The sequence below is a fragment of the Amborella trichopoda genome, chromosome 7 (genome assembly GCF_054954075.1).
Source record: "Amborella trichopoda isolate Santa Cruz 75 chromosome 7, AtrichopodaSantaCruz75HAP2 v2.0, whole genome shotgun sequence".
NCBI lineage: Eukaryota > Viridiplantae > Streptophyta > Magnoliopsida > Amborellales > Amborellaceae > Amborella > Amborella trichopoda.
Window position 1 is genome coordinate 6,034,520 of NC_142342.1, and position 27,386 is coordinate 6,061,905.

Below are 27,386 nucleotides of genomic sequence, written 5' to 3' on the forward strand. Positions count from 1 at the left end.
ATTAATAATACCGAACAAAATTAATTATCGTGCAAGGGGTTTCTCTCTTTGACTCATATATGCGCGATTTTATTTTTAGTCACAAGATTTCATACTCCATAGATAGAGGTGACAATGGATCGGGTCGCATCCAACCCAACCCGGACATGGACTCGACATGGGCCAACTCAAGTCCAAGGTTTTGGACTTGGACGCGATCCATCTAGTCCAAAACTTGGACCCAAACCCAACCTAGTTTGTGTTTAAGCCTAGAACGTAACAAAAAACATTTGAAGAAATATTAAAAAATATATATTCTAAATACACATGCCATATATATATATATATATATATATATATATGGAAAAAGCAGGGATTAGCCCACTAGGGCATATGAACATATAAGCCCAATGGCTTAGAATGAATCTAGGTCGATCTGACGGTCATGACCTCATTCGCATTTGAATTTTAATTTTTTTTTCTACAAATCCAAATCACTTATATATATATAGCAATGATCCAATGCAACAATTGTATCACAGTATAATGCAATGACACTTATAGAAAACCATGTTTGTGGTATTTGTATGACCTCAAATTTTGCACACACACTCTCTTCATCTCAATAATCAATCTCCCCAAAAATAAAGTTCAATTTGAACCCTAGATATAGTCAAAACGAGTCCCTTTCCAAAAACGAATCTAGACCATTCATTTTATGAATTTCAAGATCTTGGCCTTTATAAACTTAAAATCATTTTTTTCATTTTTAACATTGTTCATCTAATGATAATAACGCCATCCAAAAAATTTGGAAATGAAAAAATCATTCTAAAGCCTAGATCTAAGCATCTCACCAAAATGAACGGCCTATGTTAATTGGGCTAAAAAATTACTTTCTAGGTTGTGTTTTCAGTTTTTTATTGTTTGTAATTGTTCAATAGAATGAAAAGATAGTATATTTCAAATTTTGGATCAAACAAATGGCCATAAGATAATTTTTTAAGGTTGTTGCAATATATTACTATACAACGGTCGCATGAAATCATTGCTTATATATATATATATATATATATATATATATATATATATATATATATATATATATATATATATATATATATATATATATATATATATATATATATATATATGTGGGAAAAAGATGGGATTAACCCATTAGCTCATGTGAACATATGAGCCCAATGGCCCAGATGGAACTTGAGCCGATCTGACAATCACGGATGTCCGATAGTGCTTGAATTGTATTTTTTTTTCTACAGATTCAAATTATTTAAAATTTTAGATACGTGTACTTCTCATCAAGATGCACCTAATAAAAATATAAAAATAATTATTTGAGAGAAGCAAAATGATCAAAATACCCCCTCAAGGGTATTTTGATCAATTTATTTAATGTAAAATATTTTTTTGATATTTTTGAAAGATTCGTCTATTTGTTATAAACACACACCTAAAATTTCAAGTGATTTATATTTGTAGAAAAATAAATAAAATTCAAACACTACTGGACATCCGTGATCGTCATATTAGCCCAAAATCAATAGGGATGTGGCCTTATATGTTCATAACTAATGGGCTAGTCTCATTTTTTCTCATATATATATATATATATATATATATATATATATATACACGAGCAAAGATTTCGTGCAACGGTTGTGTCATAGTATAATGCAATCACATTTATAGAAAACCATGTTTTTGACATTTGTATGAGTCCAAAATTTGCACACACATTATCTTCATCCTCATAATCAATCTTATGGAAAAAACAAAATCAATTTGCATTAGTACCCTCCAACAATGAATCACGACTGTCCATTCGGTGAATTTCACAATCTAGGCCTTGACAAATTCAAAAGCACGTTTTTTTTTTTTTTAGCATTGTTAATCTAATGTTGATAACACTATCTAAAAATTTTGGGAATAAAAAAAATCCTTTTGAAGCCTATATCTGGCTTTCTCACTAAAATTGACGGCTTATATTAATTGGGCTAGAAAAATACTTTTTAGGGTATTTTTTTCTAAATTTCATTTTTTTTTATTATTTTTTAGAATGAAAAGAGTATACATCTAAAAAAATTCGTCAAACAAATATCTCTAACATGCTTTTTTAATGTGGTTACATTATATTATAATACAACCGATTGCATGAAATCATTACTCTATATATACACCTACTATACCCACTTCTATTAATATTATTTAAAGGAAAAAGTTTATATAAGGTTGCAACCTTAAAATGTAGAATTATAGATGCACCCTAAGAATCCATCAGAAAAAGTTGTTTTAATGTTGAAAAACCCTCTAATTGATCATCTCGATAACTAGATGTATGAATATGAAAAAAAAAAGATTTTGAGTCCCAAAAATAATGCATATTGCAACACATTATCTAGACCGTTCATTTACAAGATTTTCATATGTTTATAGATCTACTTGATTTTAACCATTTTTGGAATTTAAAATTTTATAATTAGATATGAAAATAGATTTTAAAGTAATCCTAATAATTTTTTACATCGAAATTACATATTATGATAAAATTTGGAGGTGCACCTTCATTGGATTGTTTAAGGTTGCAACCTTATAGAAACCACACCCTTGTTTAAAAGGTGAATCGATGTCGATTCTATGATGGGGCTTTTTTTATTGCTTTTTAATAAAATAAAAAATTCTATTTTTTATTAAGAAAATTAGATTGCATATTGCAAGATTTGAACCCTTGACATGAAAGTATAGAGGCATGCATGATAACCGAAAAGCCACACCCATTCCATGATGATGCTTTGTTTTTGTTTTTCAATAAAATAAAAAACATCCATTTTTTATTAAAAAATAGATTGTGTATGGGGGGATTCAAATCCTTCTCGTGAAAGTATAGAGGTATCATGATAATAAAAAAGCTAATTCAACCTCAAGTTTAAATATTGTTACATAATACTGATATTTAAAAAATTCCGTTTTCCAAATTCGGCTTTTCAAAAATCAAATTTTTTTAAAAAAATCCGTCGTTCAAAAACCGAAAATTGGCAATTTTGTCTTCTTTTTTTTTAAAAAAAAAAAAGTATTATGAAGTTGAAAAAACAGATATCTGTGTAACAACATAAAGTTTCAGGTATTTATGTAATAATGAAAAATATAACAGATATTGACGAAAATTTTTCAAAACTAAATGATGATAAAATTAAAAAAAGTAATAGAACAAGCCCAGATAAATAAATGAGGTAGAAAAGAATGAAGAAACTTGGGCACCTATATGCAATACCACCTTACATAGATTTTTCTAAGATTTGAAATCTTTTCTTTCTTTTTTTTGGCCCGACCTTGATAAAAAAAACGAAGTTTGACAAATCTTGTAATACTCACTCTCTAGGAATCTGCCTATTTTGGGTGATTTAGTTTCCTAAGATAAGGATTTTAGATTTCTAAGGATATTTGGCTTTTTAAATGGGATATTATGGATCTTTGACATATTCTCAAACGGTTCAGGGCTAGACTGTGGTTTGGGGTTGAATATGGTTCAGTGTGTCCTATGGTGTACTTGGATAGTGTGATCCAAGGTATGAGAATTCATAGATAACATTAAATTTAGATATGTTTACAATAAAATGAAAATAAATCATGAGTGTCATAATGTCATGAATGGTAGTAGTCAGTGTTTCAAAACTTGAATCGTGGGGTGGATCATCTCCAAAAAATAACATTAGGGATTGCCAATTTTGACCATTGTTTTATTTTCTATACTTACATTTTTTTCATTTTAATAAAATATGATGAAAATTTTTAATAAAATATGATGAAAATAGCAATCTTACTAATGTATAGTTTAACTTTAAGTGTATGCGGTATATGAACTTGTCAAACATTTAGTGTGCCTTTGACTTTTAATATGGAATCACATACTTTTAATATATCAGGTTTTGGATTAACATACTTTTGTTATGATAGATTTTTAGTTGTTCTCTTTTTTTTCTCGTAAGCCTTTCAAGCATTTCTCTATATAACTTCTCGTTATTTTGTGAGACTAACATTTAAAAGCTAAAAAAGTTGAAGATAAGTTTGTTTAGTAGAAAAAGTTGACTGTTTACATTGAATGGATGAAAAAATATATTAGGACATTGAAAAAGACTAAAAAGGTGTATGATTTTTTTACTTTATACAATATTAATTAATATTATAGTACTTTATTGAACAACCTTATTAATTTCTCGTACTATAAAACTTGAGCTTCTTCACTATGTAGGTTCGTTGTAAACCAACCGCAAGACTTTAACGTTTATAGTTTTGTGCTCCATATGTGATCTATTGGGTAGAAGTCCATTATATAAATAATAAGATTTTAATTTTTCTCTCAAAATAATAAAATAATAAAATAGAAAAATGATATGACGGTGAAAAAATAAATATAAGTATAATAATATAAATTTAGAGGTAATTTTGTAATAATGACAATATATATATATATATATATATATATATATATGAGAAATAATCTTATAGGACCCTCTCCCACGCATATGTCTAGGACCCTCAAAAGATCACCATTAAAGTTGTACCGATCTCTAGAAAAGTCAAGTCTCACACCCATGTGATAACTTTTCTAGAGATATATGCTAATTTTAATGGTGATCCTTTAGGGTCCTACACACATGGGTGGGGAGGGTCCTATAGGATCATTATATATATATACCTTATTTTTCCTTTTAATTCTTTATTATTAATAATATAACATGTTATATTATAATACAATAAATACTATTATATTATATTATATTTGTTATTATAATATTATTATACTGTTAATATACAGTCTATGAATTAGGCCTGTTTGATAAAGATATTCTCTTCTTTTTCACAATTTTATCTTATGTATAAGCCCTTGAATATATGAAAACAGTTTATATAAGGATGCTACCTTATCATGTAGAACTACATAGGCCCCTCAAAAATCCATTGGAAAACATATGAAAAATAAAAAGATTTTAAGTCTTAGAAATAGTGCATTTTACAACATATTATCTATACTGTCCATTTTCAAGATTTTTATTTGTTTATAGATCTACTTGATTTTAACTATTTTTTAAATTTAAAAATTTATAATTAAATAGAAAAATAAATTTTGAGATAATCCTAATAACATTTTACATCAAAATTATATACCATGATAAAATTTGAAAGGCACTGTACCTCCACACCTATGGAGGCGTCTGTATGCCAACTGCACTCTTAATATATATATAAAAGATAAAGATCGTTGTTACTAGGTGAATATGTGATGTAATGGTCTATGAAAATAGTGTACACTCTGTGGTGTACGTATGCCTCTCAATTTCTCCGGGTTTAAAGAGAGTTTGCACATGGAAGAGATGCCCTTAACTAAAAACTATGGTAACGTCTCTCTATACAAGATGATGGGAAAGGTTTTTATACTTCCCCTACAACATAGATCATGGACTCACTTATCGTTTGATGTTAAATCTGATGCTTAAAAGTATTTTATTTTTACTTTTTAATACAATTTATAAATAATATAAAATTTGGTATTTGCTATCTTGTCATTGGGATGCACCTATAAAAAATAATTTTTTGATAAAATATAATGACCAAAATACCCTTTAAAAATTTTAGGGGTATTTTAGTCAGTTTATTTTATTGGATATTTTTCCATATTTTTACAAGTATGAGTTTAATAGAGGATTGGACGTCCAAAATTTGGTATCAGAATAGTTTACATAAAAACTAAAAATAAAATCGTGTAGAGACATGACATTGTGATTGGGGAAATCTTAGCCCTCCATTCGGAATGGACGATTGGATAAGGGGAAGCGGAGGTCTATGTTGTATTGATTCAAAAGCTTGCCCATAAAGATTATGCCTTTAACTAATGGGCAAGCTTTATATGCTTCCTCTACAACATAAAACTTGTATGCTTCCCCTTATCCAACATTCCATTATGAATGGAGGGTTAAGATTGTCTCAATCATGTCAAATCTCTATACTATTTTATTTCTAATTTTTTTATATAAAATATTTTGGTACCAAATTTTGAGCATCCAATCCTCTATTAAACTTGCACTAGTTAAAAAAATATAAAAAGTATTCATAATAAAATAAAATGATCAAAATACCCCTGAAAGTTTCAAGGGGTGTTTTGGTCATTATAATTTATTGAAAAAATATTTTTAATATTTTTATAGGTGTGCCCCAATAAGACGATAGCTCGTACCAAAATTCATATTCATACAATTTGTATTAAAAAAAAATTAAAATAAAATGCTTTGAGACGTCAGATATATGATAAAACGGTAATACCCACTTGATCAAAATTGGATGGCTCGATAGTAGGGGAAGTATATATCTTCATGAAGTATAGAAACATTTCCATTAACTAAAAATTATTATAACCTATCTCTCTCTCTCTATAGAGCCGAGGCTCTAAACAATCAAATTTGAGCTGAACGTGAGAAAAAAATTGATTGCAAGTTTTGGAAATAGTGTATCTTGTAACACATTTTTGGACCGTCAATTTTCAAGATTTTCAAGTTTCAATAGATATGTTGCTCTACACTATTTTTGAAGCTTTAAACTTTATAAATCAAAAGAGATGGAGTTCGTTATGTTGGCCTAAGGTGAACTTGAGGGCCTATGAGCTAGATGAGAACATTAACAATAGTCATGAGCTCTCCACTGTCTTCATCAACGGCAATGGGAGAGTTCGAAGGGCATTGCAGGATTGGGCAATGGAAGAGTTCGAAGGGCATTGCAGGATTGGAAGTCCTTATGGTTAATAAAGTTGGGGCCCTATGGCCATGGTAAATAATTGGACAGGTTTCTCCGAAATTGGAATAGTAAGCAATAAGTTTATTTACCTTTTATACAAACAGGTCGCAATCAATTTTGGTTGTTGGATGATTAACATCTCATTAACAACGCTTAAGGTTCAAAGTTTTTTTAATTTTTGTGATGAGCAATCTGATTTTATAGTAGAGATGATTGTGACCTCCTATACCAAAAGTAAATGGTCTTGCAATATACAAGCCCTACTCATTTTTTATATGATTTTTAGGCCATTGAATTCTAAATAAAATTGTACATCCTTTGGGTGAAATATTGAGGCAGTAGGAATTTGCCTTGAGGTTTTTTTGCTTCTCATTTTTTATATGATTTTTAGATCATTGAATTCTAAATAAATTTGTACATCCTTTGGGTGAAATATTGAGGCAAGGCCATTGAATTCTAAAAAAATTTGTACATACTTTGGGGGAAATATAGAGGCAGTAGGAATTTGCCTCGAGGATTTTTTACTAGGGCAAACTTTCTATGCTTCCCCTACAACATAAAATTTATATACTTCCCTTTATCCCACCGTCTATTTTGAATGGAGGGCTAAGATTGCCCTAATCACAATATCATGTCTCTATATTATTTTATTTTTAATATTTTTTCTATAAACTATTTTGACACCAAATTTGGAATGTCCAATCCTGTATTAAACTCGCACTAGCGAAAAATATAAAAAAATATTTCCAATAAAATCAAATGACCAAAATACCTCTAAAACTTTCAAGGGATATTTTGATCATTATATTTTATCGAAAAATTATTTTTAATATTTTTTATAAGTGCGCCCCATTGAGAAGATGGCATATACCAAATTTCATATTCATATAATTTGTATAAAAAAACTAAAAATAAAATACTTTGAGACGTCGGATTTAAGATCAAACGTTAAGTGACTCTCTTGAGCAAAATGTGACGGCTGGATGGTAGGGGAAACATAGATCTTCTATGCTACAGGGGAAGTATAGAAACCTTTCCCTTTTAGCTGTCTAAGAAAGGACTTTTTCATCAAGGTACTTTGGGTATTTTCAAATAATATGTGTATGTTTTGTTTTCTGATTCTCCTAGTTTGTCGTTGTTTTTTTAGGTAGTTTAGTTGGGAAATGGGTTCTCTAATGTGGCATAAATGGTACTTAAGAAGCCACATTGTGGCGCTCCACCACATTGACCAAATAGCCTTAGCCCAATCATGAAGTTTGTCATTTCAAATATGAGTTAAAGCATGTATACTATGCTCTCACCAGAGCGTATACCCTAAATCTACTCCCTCAATCAAAAGACGTACTTGGAAAGAGCATTATCAAATTTTGAGAATCACTTAAGAATCATTAGATTATTATTTTCAAACAATTTTTTTTTAAAATTGAGTTTTCTAGATTTCATCCTCCAAAAATAGAATGGTCTCTATGCAATCTTGAGACATTATTTTTTTAAGTGCATATAGAGTGTTGTTTGGATTTATTTATTTTTGTTGAAGATAGTCTATTGGTTGAAGTTATTACATAGGCAAAATCTAGGGTCTTAAGTTATCCTATATCAGGTTTTACTTGAGGAAGAAAATGAACAGTATACTCCCAAGGGAGAATGAAAACATTTGGTATGAAATAATTTAGTTGCCTTGAGGATATATTAGGGCATTTCAATTTTTTTTATTTTTTTTTGTAAAAAACTAAGATTTTAGTTCTTATACGCATTGTTGGAAAACTTGGAATTGGGTTCTGAATTAGTAAGCTGTTGAACCAGTTCTAAATTGGTGTTTTAGACCACTTCGATGAGTCAAATTGGTGTATGGATATAATTAAAAATTGTAAATTGTGGGTATTGGGTTCAAGCCTTCGATTTTTAAAGCATTGTATATATGATCATGGTTCAACAAATTGATTTTTAAAGTATTGTTCATATGATCGTAAAAATCACTTGTTTGATTCGAATGGTCCCATTCCAATTGGATCCAATAGGTGACCCAGATCCTTTTCCAATTGGATAGGAACTGGTCAGGATCAAATTGGTTTTATGATGGCATAGGTATTGTCAGGAATGATTTATCTAATGCTTTCATAAGTCTCCTCGAATCCCCATACATAAATCCCTATTTTATTTTAAATATTTTTTTATCACCGATTTGGATTGATATAGACACGATACATATAGTTGATCCAACAATCTGATATGGATATGTGGGTGAAAGATCCCCTCCACCAATCCAGATTTTAAAACATTGGAATTAGAAATACCTAATTATTGAACAATTTCTCAATTTATAGCACTGATTTAATGAGAATTAGCTAACAAATAGCAAGTTTATCTCAACTTTAAAAACTACCTATTGTATTGAATATTATTTCTCAATAAAATACGGGTGCAGTTTGCATACGAACACATCTGTAGGTGTAGAGATAAGGTGCACATTCAAATTTTATTATGGTATATAATTTTGATGTAAAATATTCTTAGGATTATCTGAAAATCTATTTTTATATCTAAGTATAAAATTTTAAATTTCAAGAATGGTTAAAATCAAGTAGATCTATAAACATATGAAAATCTTGAAAATGGACAAGGTAGATAATATGTTGTAAAATGCACTATTTATGAGACTTAAAATCTTTTTATTTTTCATAGTCATACATATGGATGTCGAGATGATCAATTAAAGGGTTTTTCAACATTAAAATTACCTTTTTCGATAGATTTTTGAGGGGCATCCGTATTTCCACATTATAAGGTCGCATCCATAGTTCTACATTCAAAGTGAGAAATAAAAAAGACTGAAATTTAAAAGTATTTAGAAAAATGTATATATTCAAGGAATTCTTACTAAAATGAAAATAACCGAAATGCAATTTCGATGCCGCAAGGCCTTACGAATAACTATGAATTTAGAATTCTAAAAATAGTGATGATCAAGCATATCTATACACACTTGAAAATATAAAAAATGGACGGTCCAAATAATGTGTTAGAAGATGAACTAGTTTTAGGATCGGAAAACCGTTTTTTTCATATCTATGTATCTTGAAATCGAGATGATTGATTTGAATGTTTTTTAAGGTTTTTTTAGGCCCTTTATATAATACCATATAAAAGTATTTTGAATTCAAAGAAAAAAAAAAAGTATTTTGAATTCTTGAACTTCTTGATGTTTATCACCGAAAAATGGACGGTTATTGGGACTTATTTTTTGAACAAATAGAGATTAAGAGGTATTTTTTTTATTTTTTTCATTTAGTCATTGGTTAATAAGGATTATATCTCGAAATTTGGGATTTAAAAAGTATTGGCAAAATGAATTTTATCCGACGGAGTAGATGGACTTGTGCAAGGCAGTAGGGCTATAAAGGTACATTTTAGAAAAGATGAGGCCATTATGGGCAATACTCACTATATATATTTGAGGGTTAAAGGCCAAAACTCCAGAAAAGGCAGTCTTCCTCGTTGCATTGTCTGCACTAGCAAAATGTCGAAGCGAGGTACACTTAGGGTTTAGGGTTTCATGTATTTCCTCTTATTTACTGAATAGACGGCATTATTTTCCTTTTTATATTTAGATTTTAGTTATATCATCTATGATTTCATGATTTTCCTTTTCATATTTAGATTCTTAGTTATATCATCTATGGTTTCATGATTCCTCTTGATTTGTTCAGATCTTAATCACTCTTTACTCTCATAGTTTTATTCAGTGGTCGAATGATTTTTACGGTCTAATGTTTTTCTCAGAAATTTCTCTCGTTGTCTGATGAGTATTGATTAATGTATTTTCGTTCACTAACCCTAGGTTTTGTTGGATGTTCTCTTATTTTTAGTAAGGATTTTGGATAAATATCAGCATTTTATTGATTTTTTGTGGTTCTATACTTTTTTTTGTTGGATCAGATTTGTTTTGTTGGAATTTGAAATTCAGTGGCTCCTCAAAATCGCTGCTTTTTTATATATTTTCCGTAGATTCAAATTATATGTGCATATTTATTAATTCAACTTATGTGTGCATATATTAGTTCAAATTTTATGTGCATATTTAATATCACGAAGACCGTGACCCTTTCGTATCATTTGCAGCTGTTGAGATCTTTTCCCCTCTTGCTTGATTCTCCGTCCATATATTGTTGATGAGATTCATTCTGTTTTTGTAGAAGATTTGTTATTTTACATATCCATTTTGTGGTGTTCCACTGAACTGGATTTGTTCATTAGTTTGTTGAAAACATCGGTTTGCATACTGTTCTTGATATCTAGGATTTCAATAGATTCAGTAACTTAGCTTTCTTATTCGAAGCCTAGGCTTAACATTTGCAGTACCTCTCTATGGTAGAGTTTGATTTTCCAGTTATCTATAGTTTACAAATTCTTCAATGAAGATTTCATGTTCTTTTAGTCTTCTTGTCTTTGTTTGTTTTCTGAAGTTCCATCTAATGTCAGGGTTCTAATTATTTCCTTTTCTGTTTCACTGACATCATTAGCCTAATTTTCTGGCTGGCCATATTTATCCACTAACCCCATATTAACATGCTTAATTTATTGTCTTGATTTCCAGACATTCAAACAATGAAATTTAGTTTTCCATTTTCCAATTTTCCCTTTTCTTATTACCAATATCGTATCTAACTTTCAAATTCCACACATACACACACATACAGGACGTGGAGGTTCAGCTGGGAACAAGTTTCGCATGTCACTGGGTTTACCAGTGGCTGCTACTGTAAATTGCGCAGATAACACTGGCGCTAAGAACCTTTACATAATTTCGGTGAAAGGCATCAAGGGCAGGCTCAACCGTCTTCCATCTGCTTGTGTTGGGGACATGGTGATGGCCACTGTGAAGAAAGGGAAGCCTGATCTCAGGAAAAAGGTCATGCCAGCTGTTATTGTAAGGCAGAGAAAGCCATGGCGCCGAAAGGATGGTGTTTTTATGTACTTTGAAGGTAAATCTTTCTTGATTTTTCTGTAAAGTTTGTCCTAGAAAAGCTTCATGTTATGTATTTCTGTTCATTAGTTTTTGTAGATTACATTTTTTTTGAAGTTATGCAAGAATAATGACTTCTTTGTGTAACCCTTGTTGACATTGTAAAATGTGATCTGCCTTGTATATGTTTTGTTGAATACTTGTTTTTTCTCTCTCTCTCTCTCTCTTTCCTTTTTTCTTTTTTCTGTAGTTAACTAATGACTTGTAAAGAACCATTTTCTTTGATGGCAGTGCTTTAACCATTTTCTTTGATGGCATTGCTTTCTTTTATTCATAACCATGGGAACTAAACTAATTTTGTTGACTAATGAGAAACAAAAAGAAACAAAGTTCATTCCCGCAACATTGCCATTGAAACAACGACGTTGAAAGCACTATGCTTTTATTGGAGCTCGATATAATCTTACTTCTTCTTAATGACAGTGATACCCTTTCAATCATTTGAATGTAATGACTTCATCCCACCAACAACAAGCATTCTATAACCGAACAGTTGTTCGTTTAGGATACCTTATGTGTGAAATAGAAGTGGCAAAAACTATCCTGTCATCCTTAAGATTGCATATTCTAACGAGCGGTATGCCTTTTTTTCCTTCCCTATTCGTCACAAGTATTGCATTATTTATAGGTTCATTAGCACCTTGGAGGGTGTAATTAGGATCTCACCAAATTGTTAGCAGGGCCAAATGGCTGGCCATGTTGTTCCTATGAAATATGATAATTCATGAATCTAATAGTTAAATGTATTGAAACGTAGCAAACAAGATTCGTCTGGTGAAGCATTTTTGGCCATCCTTGAAATTTTCATATTTATTTGGGGATGGGTGCTTCTTTTCTCTTTTCATTGTATTGCTTGTAGATCAGGGCATTGTCATCTTCCGATTCACCATATGATTATGGACTCCTTTTAAAATTTCCTTCACCTATTGAAACCTCTTATCATTAACCATGATGGTGGACAATCTTTGGTTCCCTTTTACACATAAATCGCACTTGTCTTGTTTTCTTCAGCATAGAGTCCTGGTATATGCCCATTTGTCCTATGAAGAAGTTTTCTGCCCTTGTTTGGTTGCTCCTCGAGTTGTAGAAGAAACTAAGGGGAAGTATAATATAGGCATACGGATTATGGACTTCCTTGGATCCTTGAGCTCATCGATGTCCGTTGAAATGATGTAGGATGGAATGAGAGTGGGGACTGCCAAAACAAGAAAGGACCCCATTTCTGGGCTCCATCCTTTGAGAATCGTTTTCCATCATTTTGTTGGTGATAGCCTTGAGGATTGTGGTTGTTGTATTGTCCTCAGAGTAGTATCGTACTTCCCACTTACTGAAAATTATCTAGGGAAAATTATAAATACCCCCCCAAAATCAACTTTGTACCCATCCTACCTCCCAATGCTTTTAAGTTCACACCCTAAACCCTAATACAATGTTTTCTTATATTTACCCCCCCCCCAGTCAAAAAGTCATTGATCCTAAAATGCCCTTCTCCTCTCTTACTCTTTCTACCCGCTCTCTCTCTACTGGCCTTATCTCTACCCACCCTCTCTCTCTACCCATCATCTTACGCTCTTTCTCTCTCTACCCACCCTCTTTCTTTCTCTCCATTACTTTCCATCAATTCCTCTCACTACAATCAATATCTCTGCATTCTGCTACTGTACATCCCCTTTCTCTATCAAGAACTACAGCAGCTTAACTCAAAGTCTTCTGGCCTCGATTTGTCATAATCCCATTCTCAGAGCTTGAATATTACTAGTCCTCAATTAGAAGCAAACAACACCACAAAATGTTTCAGTTTGTTTCCTCTAAATGGGGCTATGGGGGCCAACAACCAATTTCAAAGATCCTGAGGTTTGAGAGAGGGTGCGTAGAGATGCTTCGTTGGTGATTCTCTTTGGATTGTTTGCCGGAAAGGGATCACAGTCCTCGGAAAAACTGAACCTCCATTCTAATTGAAACGCAGAATTAGTAAAAAAAACATAAAAACAAAATCATCCTCGAGCATGTCAATGGCCACACCATCTTTGCTCAAGATCCTTCACAGAGTAAAATTCCAATCTGAGTTCCATAAAATGACATGTGAAACATATTCGCCTGAAGTAACACAGACCAAGTAGTTCAAGCAAGAAAATGGTAATGCGACATTGGGCATTGGAACGCAACTGGAAGGGTATGTGATTTTCTGGCTGGAATAGGGACCTTGGCCTCTGGGAAATCAACAATTTTCTTACTTTTGGCCAGAGAATGGATTTCTTGGTTAACGGTACAGTGATAGTTCGCAACATATGACCGAAAACCAGACTTGGGAAGCCAGCAAAACAGGACCTTAGTAGCCATAAAAATCAGTAGGTTGGCCCGAAAAGGGAAACATTCGTTGCCCAAAAATTACTGGGTTTCTATTTCTTGCCTTGGGGTTTCTATTTTTTGCCGTAACCTATGCAGGTTTCTGAATTTGGCCGGAAACCAGGACCTCTTGGGCTGGAAATCAGTGGGCTTCTTATTTTTGGAAGGAAAATGAGACATTGTTGTCGGGAAACCAGCTGGTTGGTCGGAAATGGTGCTCGGTGCCTGTGCCCCAAGAGTAGGGATCTTGTTTGCTGGATAACCACCCATGCTATTATTTTTCTGGCCTGTAAGGTAAGCCGAAGAGAGAAAATCGGCGAGGTATTGAGAGTGAGAGAGGTTGGGTAGAGAGAGAAAGAGACAGGTGGGTAGAGAGGGAGAGAGGAGAAGGGCATATTATATTAGTCTTCGGTTTGTTGATTATTTGACTTGGGGGGTTCAATACAAGAAAGTATAGTATTGGGGTTTAGTATGTGAGAGAGTAATGGGTTAAGGATGTCTAGAAAGTTGATTTTTTGGTAATCATCTATTTACCTCACCCACTTATGGTCTTTCACCGAACGATGCTGGCCCGTTCAGAAAATTTAAAGGTTTTAGCATGGTATATGTGGGGTTTCTCTCTTGCATTTTGGCAGCAGAAGTTCAAAGAAAACAATTGATATGTTCCCATTTTATTACATTGTGGTGATTATTGTAAAATTCATCAGATTAAGATCTGGCTTTTTGAGTAAGGTGCCTAGCATTGTCCCGATTTTTGTTATCTATAACTAAAAGTAATTGTGAATTAAAAAGGTCTCGGAAAAAAATTCTATTTTAACCCTATAAACATCTTGATCACTCAATGAATACCTCAATTTTTTCATGTTGTGCTTTAGTTTGAGTACTTACACTTGGGCCTCATTTTTTCTCAACAGATAATGCGGGTGTCATAGTGAATCCGAAAGGAGAAATGAAAGGTAATACATTTGTGGTTATGTGTGTGACAGTGAGAGAGGGAGTGAGGGCCTGAGTACATGAACTTGAACAATATTTGTGTTTTGTGGGTTTTTTGCAGGATCTGCCATCACAGGGCCAATTGGGAAGGAGTGTGCGGATCTATGGCCTCGTATTGCCAGTGCAGCAAACACTATCATCTAAGTTCAGAAACATTAGAATTTGACTTTAATTTGGTTTTTGTTGAGAGTTGTTATATCTGTTCGAAGTTGGATTTGTTGCTCTTTTTAATGTTTTGAAATAGAAATGTTTTGAAATAGAATTTACCGTGTGGAGTCTCCTCATTTTTGTATGGTCTGGTTTTAGTGGGCTTTGCAGATCAATGTTGAAACTTTAAATCATTTTGTTAGGTTGAAATTGAATTATAAGGCCTTGTCCTTCTTTTTGTGGTTTTCCTTCTCTTTGTGGTTTTCTTTTGCCTCTCTTTCTGATCATCATATCTCAATTTGTGTCTGGTCTTCATAGTTTTATACTAAGTTTGATTAGCTTATTGGGAACATGTTTATTTATAGTATACACAAGTTCTAAGATGGGATGACTATTGGTTTAATGTATATTTGTATGTCTAGGTATCTCTCTTCTATTTTTGTCTATTTTTCTCGGCCCCTCTCTCTCTCTCACTATGTTGCCTGGGTGCAAAACACGTAATGGATGGGAGTCAATCTTAATTAGCTATAACACTGTTTCATTATCATCGTCAAACCCTTTTTTTAACTAATTGTGGTAGGCTATTTAATCAATTACACTATGTAAGTAATATCTCAAAAATTGATCGAGAAAAGTTGTTCATATGCTGAAATTTCCTCAAATTGGTCATCTTTACTTTAAGATGTGTGAATATGGATAAAAAAGGCTTTCAAGTTTTGGACATGTTTGATCTTGGCCTCGAGAGAGAGAAAGAGGACAAAATGTGGATGGGGACGCGCCTAAAGACGTTGAATCACTGTTCGATGTAATCCTCTGTTTGCATAAAATTTTATATTGAGAATAAAATGGAAAATGAAATCATTCGAAAATAATAAAATGGAAATTAAAATCATGGAAAATCAAACTAATTACTAAAGATGTTTATCCTCATTTTTTTTCTCAATTTCTGTGGCTTGAATTTTTCCAAATGAGTTCAAATTTTGCTTGAGACCCATTTTTATTAACAAAACCCAAGCTCTTGTGAGAATCCCTGAAAGGTCCCTTATCTAGTTCGGTGCCTTTCATTTTTCTTTAAGGCAAAAATGACCATTATACCCCTGATTTTTCCTCTTTAAACTCTCCTCTCATCATTATCGGCGTAAAGAAAATGGCTCTAACCCTCGGGCCCTGCCTTTCAATACCGTCATCGGAAAAGACCAAAAGGCTCCTTAAACCACCCCATCTCCCCCCAAACCTGCATCGCCCCTTGTACCGCCACGTCAGCCCTAGAATGTGCGGAGCTGATCGTAACCCTAATCTCCTAAGCTCCATAACCACTTTCCTCTGGTCCAACTCCCTGCCTCCCCAACTTCTAATCGCAGCCGTCCGTTCGGCCTGGACCTCCGCATGGCAAATCATGATGAGCCAGATGGCGCCATCTGATTCGTCAGGCTCCTACGCAAGGCCCCCCTCCAAATTCAAATCTCTGGCCGTTGGCTCCCGCCAAAAAAAGCCCCCCAAAAAGTATCACCTCTATGTGGCCCTTGCTTGCCCTTGGGCCCATAGAACCCTAATTGTGAGGGCTCTCAAAGGTTTTGAAGAGGCAATACCAGTCTCCATTGCTTCACCTGGTGTCAATGGATCATGGGAATTCAAGAGTTCTAGGAGTTTTAATGGAGATAGAAGTGATTATACTCCTGGTTTGGATAAGGCTAATGGGTGTAAGACACTAAAGGAGGTGTATGGTCTTAGACATGGGGGCTATGATGGAAGGAGCACTGTTCCGATGCTTTGGGATATTAAGAAGAGAGATGTTGCTTGCAATGAGAGCTTCGATATTATCGAGTTTTTGAATTCGGGGTTTGACGGGGAGGTGGGTGATTCGGGGTTGGACCTCTCGCCACCAGAGCTAGATGGGAAGATTAACGAGTGGTATGATTTGATTTATCCGAATGTTAACAACGGGGTTTACAGGTATATGTTCATTTTGTTCCCAAGATGATTTGGATTGGTTGCATTTTAATTCTTTATTCCTTTATTTTTTTCTCTGAATATATAGATTTCAATTGTCAGCTCTCTCTCTCTTTTATTTTTCTTTGGTCTACTGAATCTGAGTGTGATGGTAATTGTGCATTTTCTCCTTAGTACTGGATTTGGGTATTGCCCCTGTTTCTTTTGGTATTTTTTTTATGAGCTTCGAGGATCATTGTGCATTTGAACTCTTTAGAAGCTCTGATAGACAGACTTTGTGAATCTTAGCAACAACATTTGCTGATGAGCGGGTAGCTAATGAGTTTTAAATTTTGACTTCTGCTGTTCAAATTAAAGTAGGCTGGGTAGTTATTCATTTGGATTGTGATTGTGCAATGTTTGATGAAGTGTTGTGGTGCATTTTTGATGGCAACTACTTCAGTTTTGTTAGATTGCGAAGTCTTGAATCTGATTTGAATAGCAAGAGCTTGAATTCGATTTTTACCTTGACCATGAAATCAATTTTTATTGAATGCGTAGAACCATCTGCCTGGTTCTCCAGTAGTTGAAGAGTTAAATACCATGGTTGTTCTCACATAGGTTGTTCCGTCCATATTGTTTGTGGCTACTAGAAAGGTCTTTGTGGCAGGTTGAACCGGTGCTAAAAAAATCGGCCATTCGACTTGGAAACACCCAAGTGAACCATAATCGGCAGGTAGTCGATCCGATTTTATTCCCAACTCAGGAGTCAGAACTAGGCCTAACATGCCTAGAAGTTATATTTAATTTTTTTATTTTTTTGGTTAGCAAACTATTGATTCTAGAATGATTTGAAATCCCTAAATGTTTTTTTAAACATTTTAAATTTCGTTTGCATTTTTTTCGCTTCCTTTTCTTTCTTTTTTTGATTTGCGACTTTGCCTCTTCTACTTGGAACCAGTGAGTGACTGGTTAAGCCCACCGGTCCAACTTTTTAAACATTGGGTTGAACCAAATTTGCCAATTTCTTACCTCAAGTGTTGCATTTTGTCACCTTTTGTAATCTATTTCATGAGTGTTATGTAAAATCGGGACCTGTGTGATGGACCACTTTACGGGTTTAGTGCAATTGTCTACTGCAACTCCTTGTTGTGCATTCACCTTTGGAACTTAGCTTGTGTAGAAAAGTCCGCCAAATAGAAACTATATGATAATTGCTGGTTAGCAAACTATTGATTCTAGAATGATTTGAAATCCCCACATGTTTTTTTAAAAATTTTAAATTTTGTTTGCATTTTTTTTGCTTCCTTTTCTTTGTTTTTTTGATTTGCGACTTTGCCTGTTCGACTTGGAACCTGTAAGTGACTGGTTTTGCCCACCGGTCCAACTTTTTAAACATTGGGTTGAACCAAATTTGCCAATTTCTTACCTCAAGAGTTGTATTTTGTCACCTTTTGTACTCTATTTCATGAGTGTTATGTAAAATCGGGACCTGTGTGATGGACCACTTTACGGGTTTAGTGCAATTGTCTACTGCAACTCCTTATTGTGCATTCATTTTTGGAACTTAGTTTGTGTAGAAAAGTCCGCCAAATAGAAACTATATGATAATTGCTGGTTAGCAAACTATTGATTCTAGAATGATTTGAAATCCCTAAATATTTTTTTAAACATTTTAAATTTCGTTTGCATATTTTTCGCTTCCTTTTCTTTCTTTTTTTGATTTTCGACTTTGCTTGTTCGACTTGGAATCTGTGAGTGACTGGTTTAGCCCACCGGTCCAACTTTTTAAACCTTGGGTTTAACCAAATTTTCCAATTTTTTACCTCAAGTTTTGCATTTTGTCACGTTTTGTAATCTATTTCATAAGTGTTTTGTAAAATTAGGACCTGTTTGATGGACCACTTTACAGGTTTAGTGCAATTGTCTACTGCAACTCCTTGTTGTGCATTCTCCTTTGGAACTTAACTTGTGTAGAAAAGTCCGCCAATCAGAAACTATATGATAATTGCTGGTTAGCAAACTATTGATTCTAGAATGATTTGAAATCCCTAAATATTTTTTTAAACATTTCAAATTTCGTTTTCACTTTTTTCGCTTCCTTTTTTTTTTTTTTTTGATTTGCGACTTTGTTCGACTTGGAACCATTGAGTGACAGGTTTAGCCCACCGGTCCAGCTTTTTAAACATTGGGTTGAACCAAATTTGTCAATTTCTTATCTCAAGTGTTGCATTTTGTCACATTTTCTACTCTATTTCATGAGTGTTATGTAAGATCGGGACCTGTGTGATGGACCACTTTACGGGTTTAGTGCAAGTGTCTACTGCAACTCCTTGTTGTACATTCATTTTTGGAACTTAGCTTGTGTAGAAAAGTCCGCCAAATAGAAACTATATGATAATTGCTGGTTAGCAAACTATTGATTCTAGAATGATTTGAAATCCCTAAATATTTTTTTAAACATTTTAAATTTCGTTTGCATTTTTTTTGCTTCGTTTTCTTTTTTTTTTTGATTTGCAACTTTGCCTGTTCGATTTGGAACCAGTGAATGACTGGTTTAGCCCACCGGTCCAACTTTTTAAACCTTGGGTTGAGCCAAATTTTCCAATTTTTTACCTCAAGTGTTGCATTTTGTCACCTTTTGTAATCTATTTCATGAGTGTTATGTAAAATCAGGACCTGTTTGATGGACCACTTTACGGGTTTAGTGCAATTGTCTACTGCAACTCCTTGTTGTGCCTTCACCTTTGGAACTTAGCTTGTGTAGAAAAGTCTGCCAAATAGAAACTATATGATAGTTGCTGGTTAGCAAACTATTGATTCTAGAATGATTTGAAATCCCTAAATGTTTTTTTAAACATTTTAAATTTTGTTTGCATTTTTTTCGCTTCCTTTTCTTTCTTTTTTTTGATTTGCGACTTTGCCTGTTCGACTTGGAACCTGTGTGTGACTGGTTTTTCCCACCGGTCCAACTTTTTAAACAATAAGTTGAACCAAATTTGCCAATTTCTTACCTCAAGAGGTTTATTTTGTTACCTTTTGTACTCTATTTCATGAGTGTTATGTAAAATCGAGACCTGTGTGATGGACCACTTTACGGGTTTAGTGAAATTGTCTGTTGCAACTCCTTGTTGTGCATTCACCTTTAGAACATAGCTTGTGTAGAAAAGTCCGCCAAATAGAAACTATATGATAATGCTGGTTAGCAAACTATTGATTCTAGAATGATTTGAAATCCCTAAATGTTTTTTGAAAACATTTTAAATTTCGTTTGCATTTTCTTCGTTTCCTTTTCCTTCTTTTTTTGATTTGCGAGTTTGCCTGTTCGACTCTGAACCAGTGAGTGACTGGTTTTGCCCACCTATGCAACTTTTTAAACATTGGGTTGAACCAAATTTGCCAATTTCTTACCTCAAGTGTTGCATTTTGTCACTTTTTGTAATCTATTTCATGAGTGTTATGTAAAATCGGAACCTGTTTGATTGACCACTTTACGGGTTTAGTGCAATTGTCTACTGCAACTCCTTGTTGTGCATTCACCTTTGGAACTTTGCTTGTGTAGAAAAGTCCACCAAATAGAAACTATATGATAATTGCTGGTTAGCAAACTATTGATTCTAGAATGATTTGAAATCCCTAAATATTTTTTTAAACATTTTAAATTTCGTTTGCATATTTTTCGCTTCCTTTTCTTTCTTTTTTGATTTGCGACTTTGCTTGTTCGACTTGGAACCAGTGAGTGACTGGTTTAGCCCACCGGTCCAACTTTTTAAACATTGGGTTGAACCAAATTTTCCAATTTTTTACCTCAAGGGTTGCATTTTCTCACGTTTTGTAATCTATTTCATGAGTGTTATGTAAAATTGGGACCTGTTTGATGGACCACTTTACGGTTTTAGTGCAATTGTCTACTGCAACGCTTTGTTGTGCATTCACCTTTGGAACTTAGCTTGTGTAGAAAAGTCCGTCAAATAGAAACTATATGATAATTGCTGGTTAGCAAACTATTGATTTTAGAATTATTTGAAATCCCTAAATGTTTTTTTAAACATTTTAAATTGCGTTTGCATTTTTTTCGCTTCCTTTTCTTTCTTTTTTTGATTTGCGACTTTGCCAGTTTGACTTGGAACCAGTGAGTGACTGGTTTAGCCCACCTGTCCAACTTTTTAAACATTGCGTAGAACCAAATTTGCCAATTTCTTACCTCAAATGTTGCATTTTGTCACCTTTTGTACTCTATTTCATGAGTGTTTTGTTAAATCGGGATCTGTGTGAAGGACCACTTTACGGGTTTAGTGCAATTTTCTGCTGCAACTCCTTGTTGTGCATTCACCTTTGGAACTTAGCTTGTGTAGAAAAGTCTGCCAAATGGAAACTATATGATAATTGCTAGTTAGCAAACTATTGATTCTAGAATGATTTGAAATCCCTAAATGTGTTTTTAAACATTTTAAATTTCGTTTGCATTTTTTTCGCTTCTTTTTCTTTCTTTTTTTGATTTGCGACTTTGCTTGTTCGACTTGGAACCAGTTAGTGACTGGTTTGGCCCACCGGTCCAACTTTTTAAACATTGAGTTGAACCAAATTTGCCAACTTCTTACCTCAAGTGTTGCATTTTGTCACTTTTTGTACTCTATTTCCTGAGTGTTATGTAAAATCGGGATCTGTGTGATGGACCACTCTACAGGTTTAGTGCAATTGTCTACTGCAACTCCTTGTTGTGCATTTACCTTTGGAACTTAGCTTGTGTAGAAAAGTCCGGCAAATAGAAACTATATGGTTATTGCTGGTTAGCAAACTATTGATTCTAGAATGATTTGAAATCCCTAAATATTTTTTTAAACATTTTAAATTTCGTTAGCATTTTTTTCGCTTCCTTTTCTTTCTTTTTTTGATTTGCGACTTTTCCTGTTCGACTTGGAACCAGTGAGTGGCTGGTTTAGCCCACCGGTTCAACTTTTTAAAGATTGGGTTGAACCAAATTTGCCAATTTCTTACCTCAAGTGTTGCATTTTGTCACCTTTTGTAATCTATTTCATGAGGGTTAACTAAAATCGGGACCTGTTTCATGGACCAATTTACGGGTTTAGTGCAATTGTCTACTGCAGTTCCTTGTTGTGCATTCATCTTTGGAACTTAGCTTGTGTAGAAAAGTCCGCCAAATAGAAACTATATGATAATTGCTGGTTAGCAAACTATTGATTCTAGAATGATTTGAAATCCCTAAATGTTTTTTTAAACATTTTAAATTTCGTTAGCATTTTTTTCGCTTCCTTTTCTTTCTTTTTTTGATTTGCGACTTTTCCTGTTCGACTTGGAACCAGTGAGTGGCTGGTTTAGCCCACCGGTTCAACTTTTTAAACATTGGGTTGAACAAAATTTTCCAATTTCTTACCTCAAGTGTTGCATTTTGTCACCTTTGGTAATCTATTTCACGAGTGTTATGTAAAATCGAGACCTGTTTGATGGACCACATTTCAGGTTTAGTGCCATTGTCTACTGCAACTCCTTGTTGTGCATTCACCTTTGGAACTTAGCTTGTGTAGAAAAGTTCGTCAAATAGAAACTATATGATAATTGCTGGTTAGCAAACTATTGATTCTAGAATGATTTGAAATCCCTAAATGTTTTTTTAAACATTTTAAATTTCGTTTGCATTTTTTTCGCTTCCTTTTCTTTCTTTTTGCGAGTTTGCCTGTTCGACTTGGAACCAGTGAGTGACTTGTTTAGCCTACCGGTCCAACTTTTTAAAGATTGGGTTGAACCAAATTTGCCAATTTCTTACCTCAAGTGTTGCATTTTGTCACCTTTTGTAATCTATTTCATGAGGGTTAACTAAAATCGGGACCTGTTTCATGGACCAATTTACGGGTTTAGTGCAATTGTCTACTGCAGTTCCTTGTTGTGCATTCATCTTTGGAACTTAGCTTGTGTAGAAAAGTCCGCCAAATAGAAACTATATGATAATTGCTGGTTAGCAAACTATTGATTCTAGAATGATTTGAAATCCCTAAATATTTTTTTAAACATTTTAAATTTCGTTAGCATTTTTTTCGCTTCCTTTTCTTTCTTTTTTTGATTTGCGACTTTTCCTGTTCGACTTGGAACCAGTGAATGACTGGTTTAGCGCACCGGTCCAACTTTTTAAACATTGGGTTGGACCAAATTTTCCAATTTCTTACCTTAAGTGTTGCATTTCGTCTCCTTTTGTAATCTATTTCATGAGTGTTATGTAAAATCGGGACCTGTTTGATGGACCACTTTACGGGTTTAGTGCAATTGTCTACTGCAACTCCTTATTGTGCATTCATTTTTGGAACTTAGTTTGTGTAGAAAAGTCCGCCAAATAGAAACTATATGATAATTGCTGGTTAGCAAACTATTGATTCTAGAATGATTTGAAATCCCTAAATGTTTTTTTAAACATTTTAAATTTTGTTTGCATTTTTTTTGCTTCCTTTTCCTTCTTTTTTTGATTTGCGACTTTATCTGTTCGACTTGGAACCAGTGAGTGACTGGTTTAGCTCACCGGTCCAACTTTTTAAACATTGGGTTGAACCAACTTTGCCAATTTCTTACCTCAATTGTTGCATTTTGTCACCTTTTGTAATCTATTTCATGAGTGTTATGTAAAATCGGGACCTTTTTGATGGACCACTTTACGGGTGCAATTGTTTACTGTAACTCCTTGTGTATTCACCTTTGGAACTTAGCTTGTGCAGAAATCTCCGCCAAATAGAAACTATATGATAATTGCTGGGTTATTTTTATTTTTTTTTATTTTTTGGGGGAAGGAGGGAGAAGTATATCACTATGGGTGCGCACCCAAGCTGCCCGTGATTTTCGATCTTTGTCGAGCCGTATTTGTTGGTAGAGAATTTACAGTGTTTTCTCTTGGGCTATTGGGATCTTTATAGGGAAAGAATGTTTATCAGAAGCATAAAAAAGCAGAATGAGAGCACCCACCTCTATTAATATCAAAAGGTGTGTGAAAAGGTGAATTCTACTCCCAAAATGCACACCAATTTTCCTATTTTGTCTATGATAGATTGTCTTCCAGTGCTTATGATAATATTTATGTTGGTTCCTTTTTGGGGCCATGGTGCAAGTGATTGGATTTTGTTTGGTTTCTGCAATTCTTGCCACATTTAATTATAGTTCCTCTTGAGAAAATGTATTGTTCGAGAAAAAATTTTTAGGTTTCCAAGTGTTCGTGAATCTTGAAGCTCAATATATCAAATCTCATATGTCTGACGAAGTTGATCTTTTCAACGATGGCACAAAAGGAGGACGTATAATAAATGCACAGTTGCCGTTCAAGTGTTGTCAAATTCCCGTTCTCAGTCACATAAAATTCCAATCAAATCCTTACAAACACACATATTGTACCTTTTGAGGTGAAACTTAGGGTGATTTTATGCTGTCTTTAAAAGAAAGTTCCTTTTTCTAGTCAGCCGTGTCCAATGTCTCATATTTTTGGGTGTCAACCATAAGCAAGCAGTCTCTCTAAATTATGTTTACATCCTTGGGGAATTTTTGTGCTTTCCTAGCAATATGGTTATTTGTCGAGTTGGTATTATTTATCGTCCCCATTCTTGATGTCACATATGGTTATTTGGGTCTCACTTGAAATGGCAGATAAAGACAAGTTAAGAGTACTCTCTTTCAAATAAGAAAACGTAGATGCTTCATAAATAATTGATCCTGTGGCAGTAAGAAAACATGATTGTATTTAATCTTGTTGAATATCATGGATGGAAATGACTAACGTTCATATATGACTTCAATACTGTATTACTTAACTTCAGCGTGGTTATTGAGTTCTTAATATACTTTGTATTCTTCTAAATATATATCTAAATATAAAACATATGCCATTTACTCTCATCCTACATTTACTAAATTTGCAGCGTCATATCCATGTTTGTGCTGTGCGTGACATCCATGCTTGCATCCAAGTCCAAGTTAAATGAATTGTTGGATGCAAATACTATCCTATGCTAACATGCCGTACATGGTGTTTTCACATTGTTCAATAAGAAACTTGACCTCTCCTTTTCTATGTGCATTCAAGTACCTGAATTGAATGGTTTGTGTAAATAACATCTTTTATTTATTCAATCAACTGCAAAAATGCAGACTCCCTTATGTGGAATTATGGTTTGGTACCCTGCATATTCATTTGATGTTCTGGATTTTTTATTTTTTTTTGTTCTGGAATAGTTACTTTTTAATTCAACGGATAGTTCTCAAATAGCATATATGAATCTGATCTGAAAAGCGATGTTCTCCTCTTGCTGCCTTTGACAATTGTACTATGTATCAACAAAAGATTGACATATCATCGAAAGAAGTGAAGAGTTGAAAATCAAAACCCGCTATAAACTAGCTCATGTATTAAAGATCGATGTATCTATGGAGGAAGTGACATCCAGAATTGGAAGTTGAAAACACACTATTATTATTTTTCTGCAGATGTGGATTTGCACAGAGCCAAGAGGCATACGATAGTGCTGTTGAGGTGTTGTTCAGTACATTAGATAAGATCGATGCCCACTTGGCCACTAACCGATACTTATGTGGTGATGCACTGACACTTGCTGATATTTGCTTGTTTACCACTTTGATTCGCTTTGATCTAGTATATAATGTTCTATTCAAATGTACGAAGAAGAAGTTGATAGAGTACCCTAATCTCCATGGTTATATGCTTGACATATATCAGGTAACTCTCAATCTGATACTCCATGAATAGAAAAATAAAAGGGTTTACTGATCAGAAAGTGTTCATATACTTGATGGGTGAGAGTTGGGTATGACAGCATTTTATTATGATGTGTGGAATTCCCTCAGGGAGTCTAAAATTTTGGAGTTTTCAGATAAAGTCCAGGAACATGTTGGGGAACATTTGGGAAAAAAAAAATCGAAATGGTAAATTTAAAAACAGAGAAATTTAAGTTTCTATTTATTGAATTATTTGTATGCTGCAATTAACAATATCTTTTAAAAGAAAAGAAAACTGAGAGAAAAAGCTAGAGCCAAGAAATATCTTTTCCGAAAATTGTTACAAATTCTCAAATAGTAAGGAGATTTTTTCAACTAGCAGAACAGCTTGCCCGAAAATGAAAAGAAATCAAGATTAGAAATGCATTGATAATTGGGAAATTTCTCTCCCTTGACCTCTACTGTACCATTTAAATTTACATGTTATGCATTCATTTTTTTTTGTTAATTTATTCTCTTTATACTGTTTTGTTTTGCTTAGATTCCAAAGGTTGCAGCCACATGCAACTTCGATGCAATCATGGACGGTTACTATCGGATTCTCTTCCTGCTGAACCCTGGAGGCATCAGACCAGCAATGCCTTTGGGCTATGCACATGAAGCCCTCAGCAAGCCACCTAATAGGGAAATGCTATCAAAAACCAACAAATTTCGCAGTGTCTCAGCTTCTTCAGTTGTATAGCAAGGAAATGCTTTCAAAAACCAACAAACTTAGTGACTAATTCAGTTTCATTTGTATAGCCTCATTACAGTGAAATGCTACCCAAAACCGAAGAATGACACCAAGATTGAGCTTCATTAGCATGGAAGTTTGTAAATAACAGTGTTAATAATGTATACAAATACTAAAATATATCAGAACTCATTAGACAAAATAGCTTTAGCCATACATGTCTATGCAAATTGCTTGCACATTGTTGTGATATTTATTAATATATATAAAAAATAATATAATCAAATCAATTCCTTCCAAAATTTCTAGTCAACTGCGTCCCATTTACCTTATTAGAGCTATTTATAAGCAAATGAATGCTTCTTTTCAAATTCGAGTTTTACATTTTATATGTACATGTTATTAAAGGAAAAGCAGAGAATGAGACAATTACTTTTTGTACTAGGTAATCACAATTAATCTTGACCATTGAATATGAAATTGAGTGGCTGTATTTATTCCATTGACCAATCTCAAACTTCAAATAATTTTTCTCGAATTTTGTGGCACACTCAAGCTATCAAATTTCACATCGAATGGTTGTAAGTAATTGTGACCACTTTGTATCAAAGGTAAATGGTCTCGTTGTATACAATCTATATTGAAAAAAGTCTTTATTGTGATAATATCATATTGTGATGATTTTATTTTACGGGATAATTATCA

General features: G+C 33.5%; 2 protein-coding genes across 3 annotated transcripts; both read left to right on the plus strand.

The window, feature by feature from the left end:
• The first annotated feature begins 10,271 nt into the window (after positions 1-10,271).
• LOC148781212 (large ribosomal subunit protein uL14) lies at positions 10,272-15,529 on the plus strand. The gene is made up of 4 exons (XM_088871180.1): positions 10,272-10,316; positions 11,484-11,768; positions 15,070-15,111; positions 15,210-15,529. The coding sequence occupies exons 1-4, from the start codon at positions 10,304-10,306 to the stop codon at positions 15,290-15,292; spliced, it is 423 nt and encodes a 140-aa protein (XP_088727306.1). The 5' UTR covers positions 10,272-10,303; the 3' UTR covers positions 15,293-15,529.
• Positions 15,530-16,435: 906 nt separating this feature from the next.
• LOC18447337 (uncharacterized) lies at positions 16,436-26,883 on the plus strand. Of its 2 annotated transcripts, none has more exons than XR_016058850.1 (3): positions 16,436-17,248; positions 25,700-26,155; positions 26,490-26,883. XR_016058850.1 is itself a non-coding variant. In XM_006857436.4 (3 exons), the coding sequence occupies exons 1-3, from the start codon at positions 16,443-16,445 to the stop codon at positions 26,688-26,690; spliced, it is 1,257 nt and encodes a 418-aa protein (XP_006857498.3). In that variant the 5' UTR covers positions 16,436-16,442; the 3' UTR covers positions 26,691-26,883. The 2 variants fall into 2 exon arrangements, 1 of the variants encoding a protein (XP_006857498.3); XM_006857436.4 differs by having other exon boundaries at positions 25,700-25,949.
• Positions 26,884-27,386: the final 503 nt, after the last annotated feature.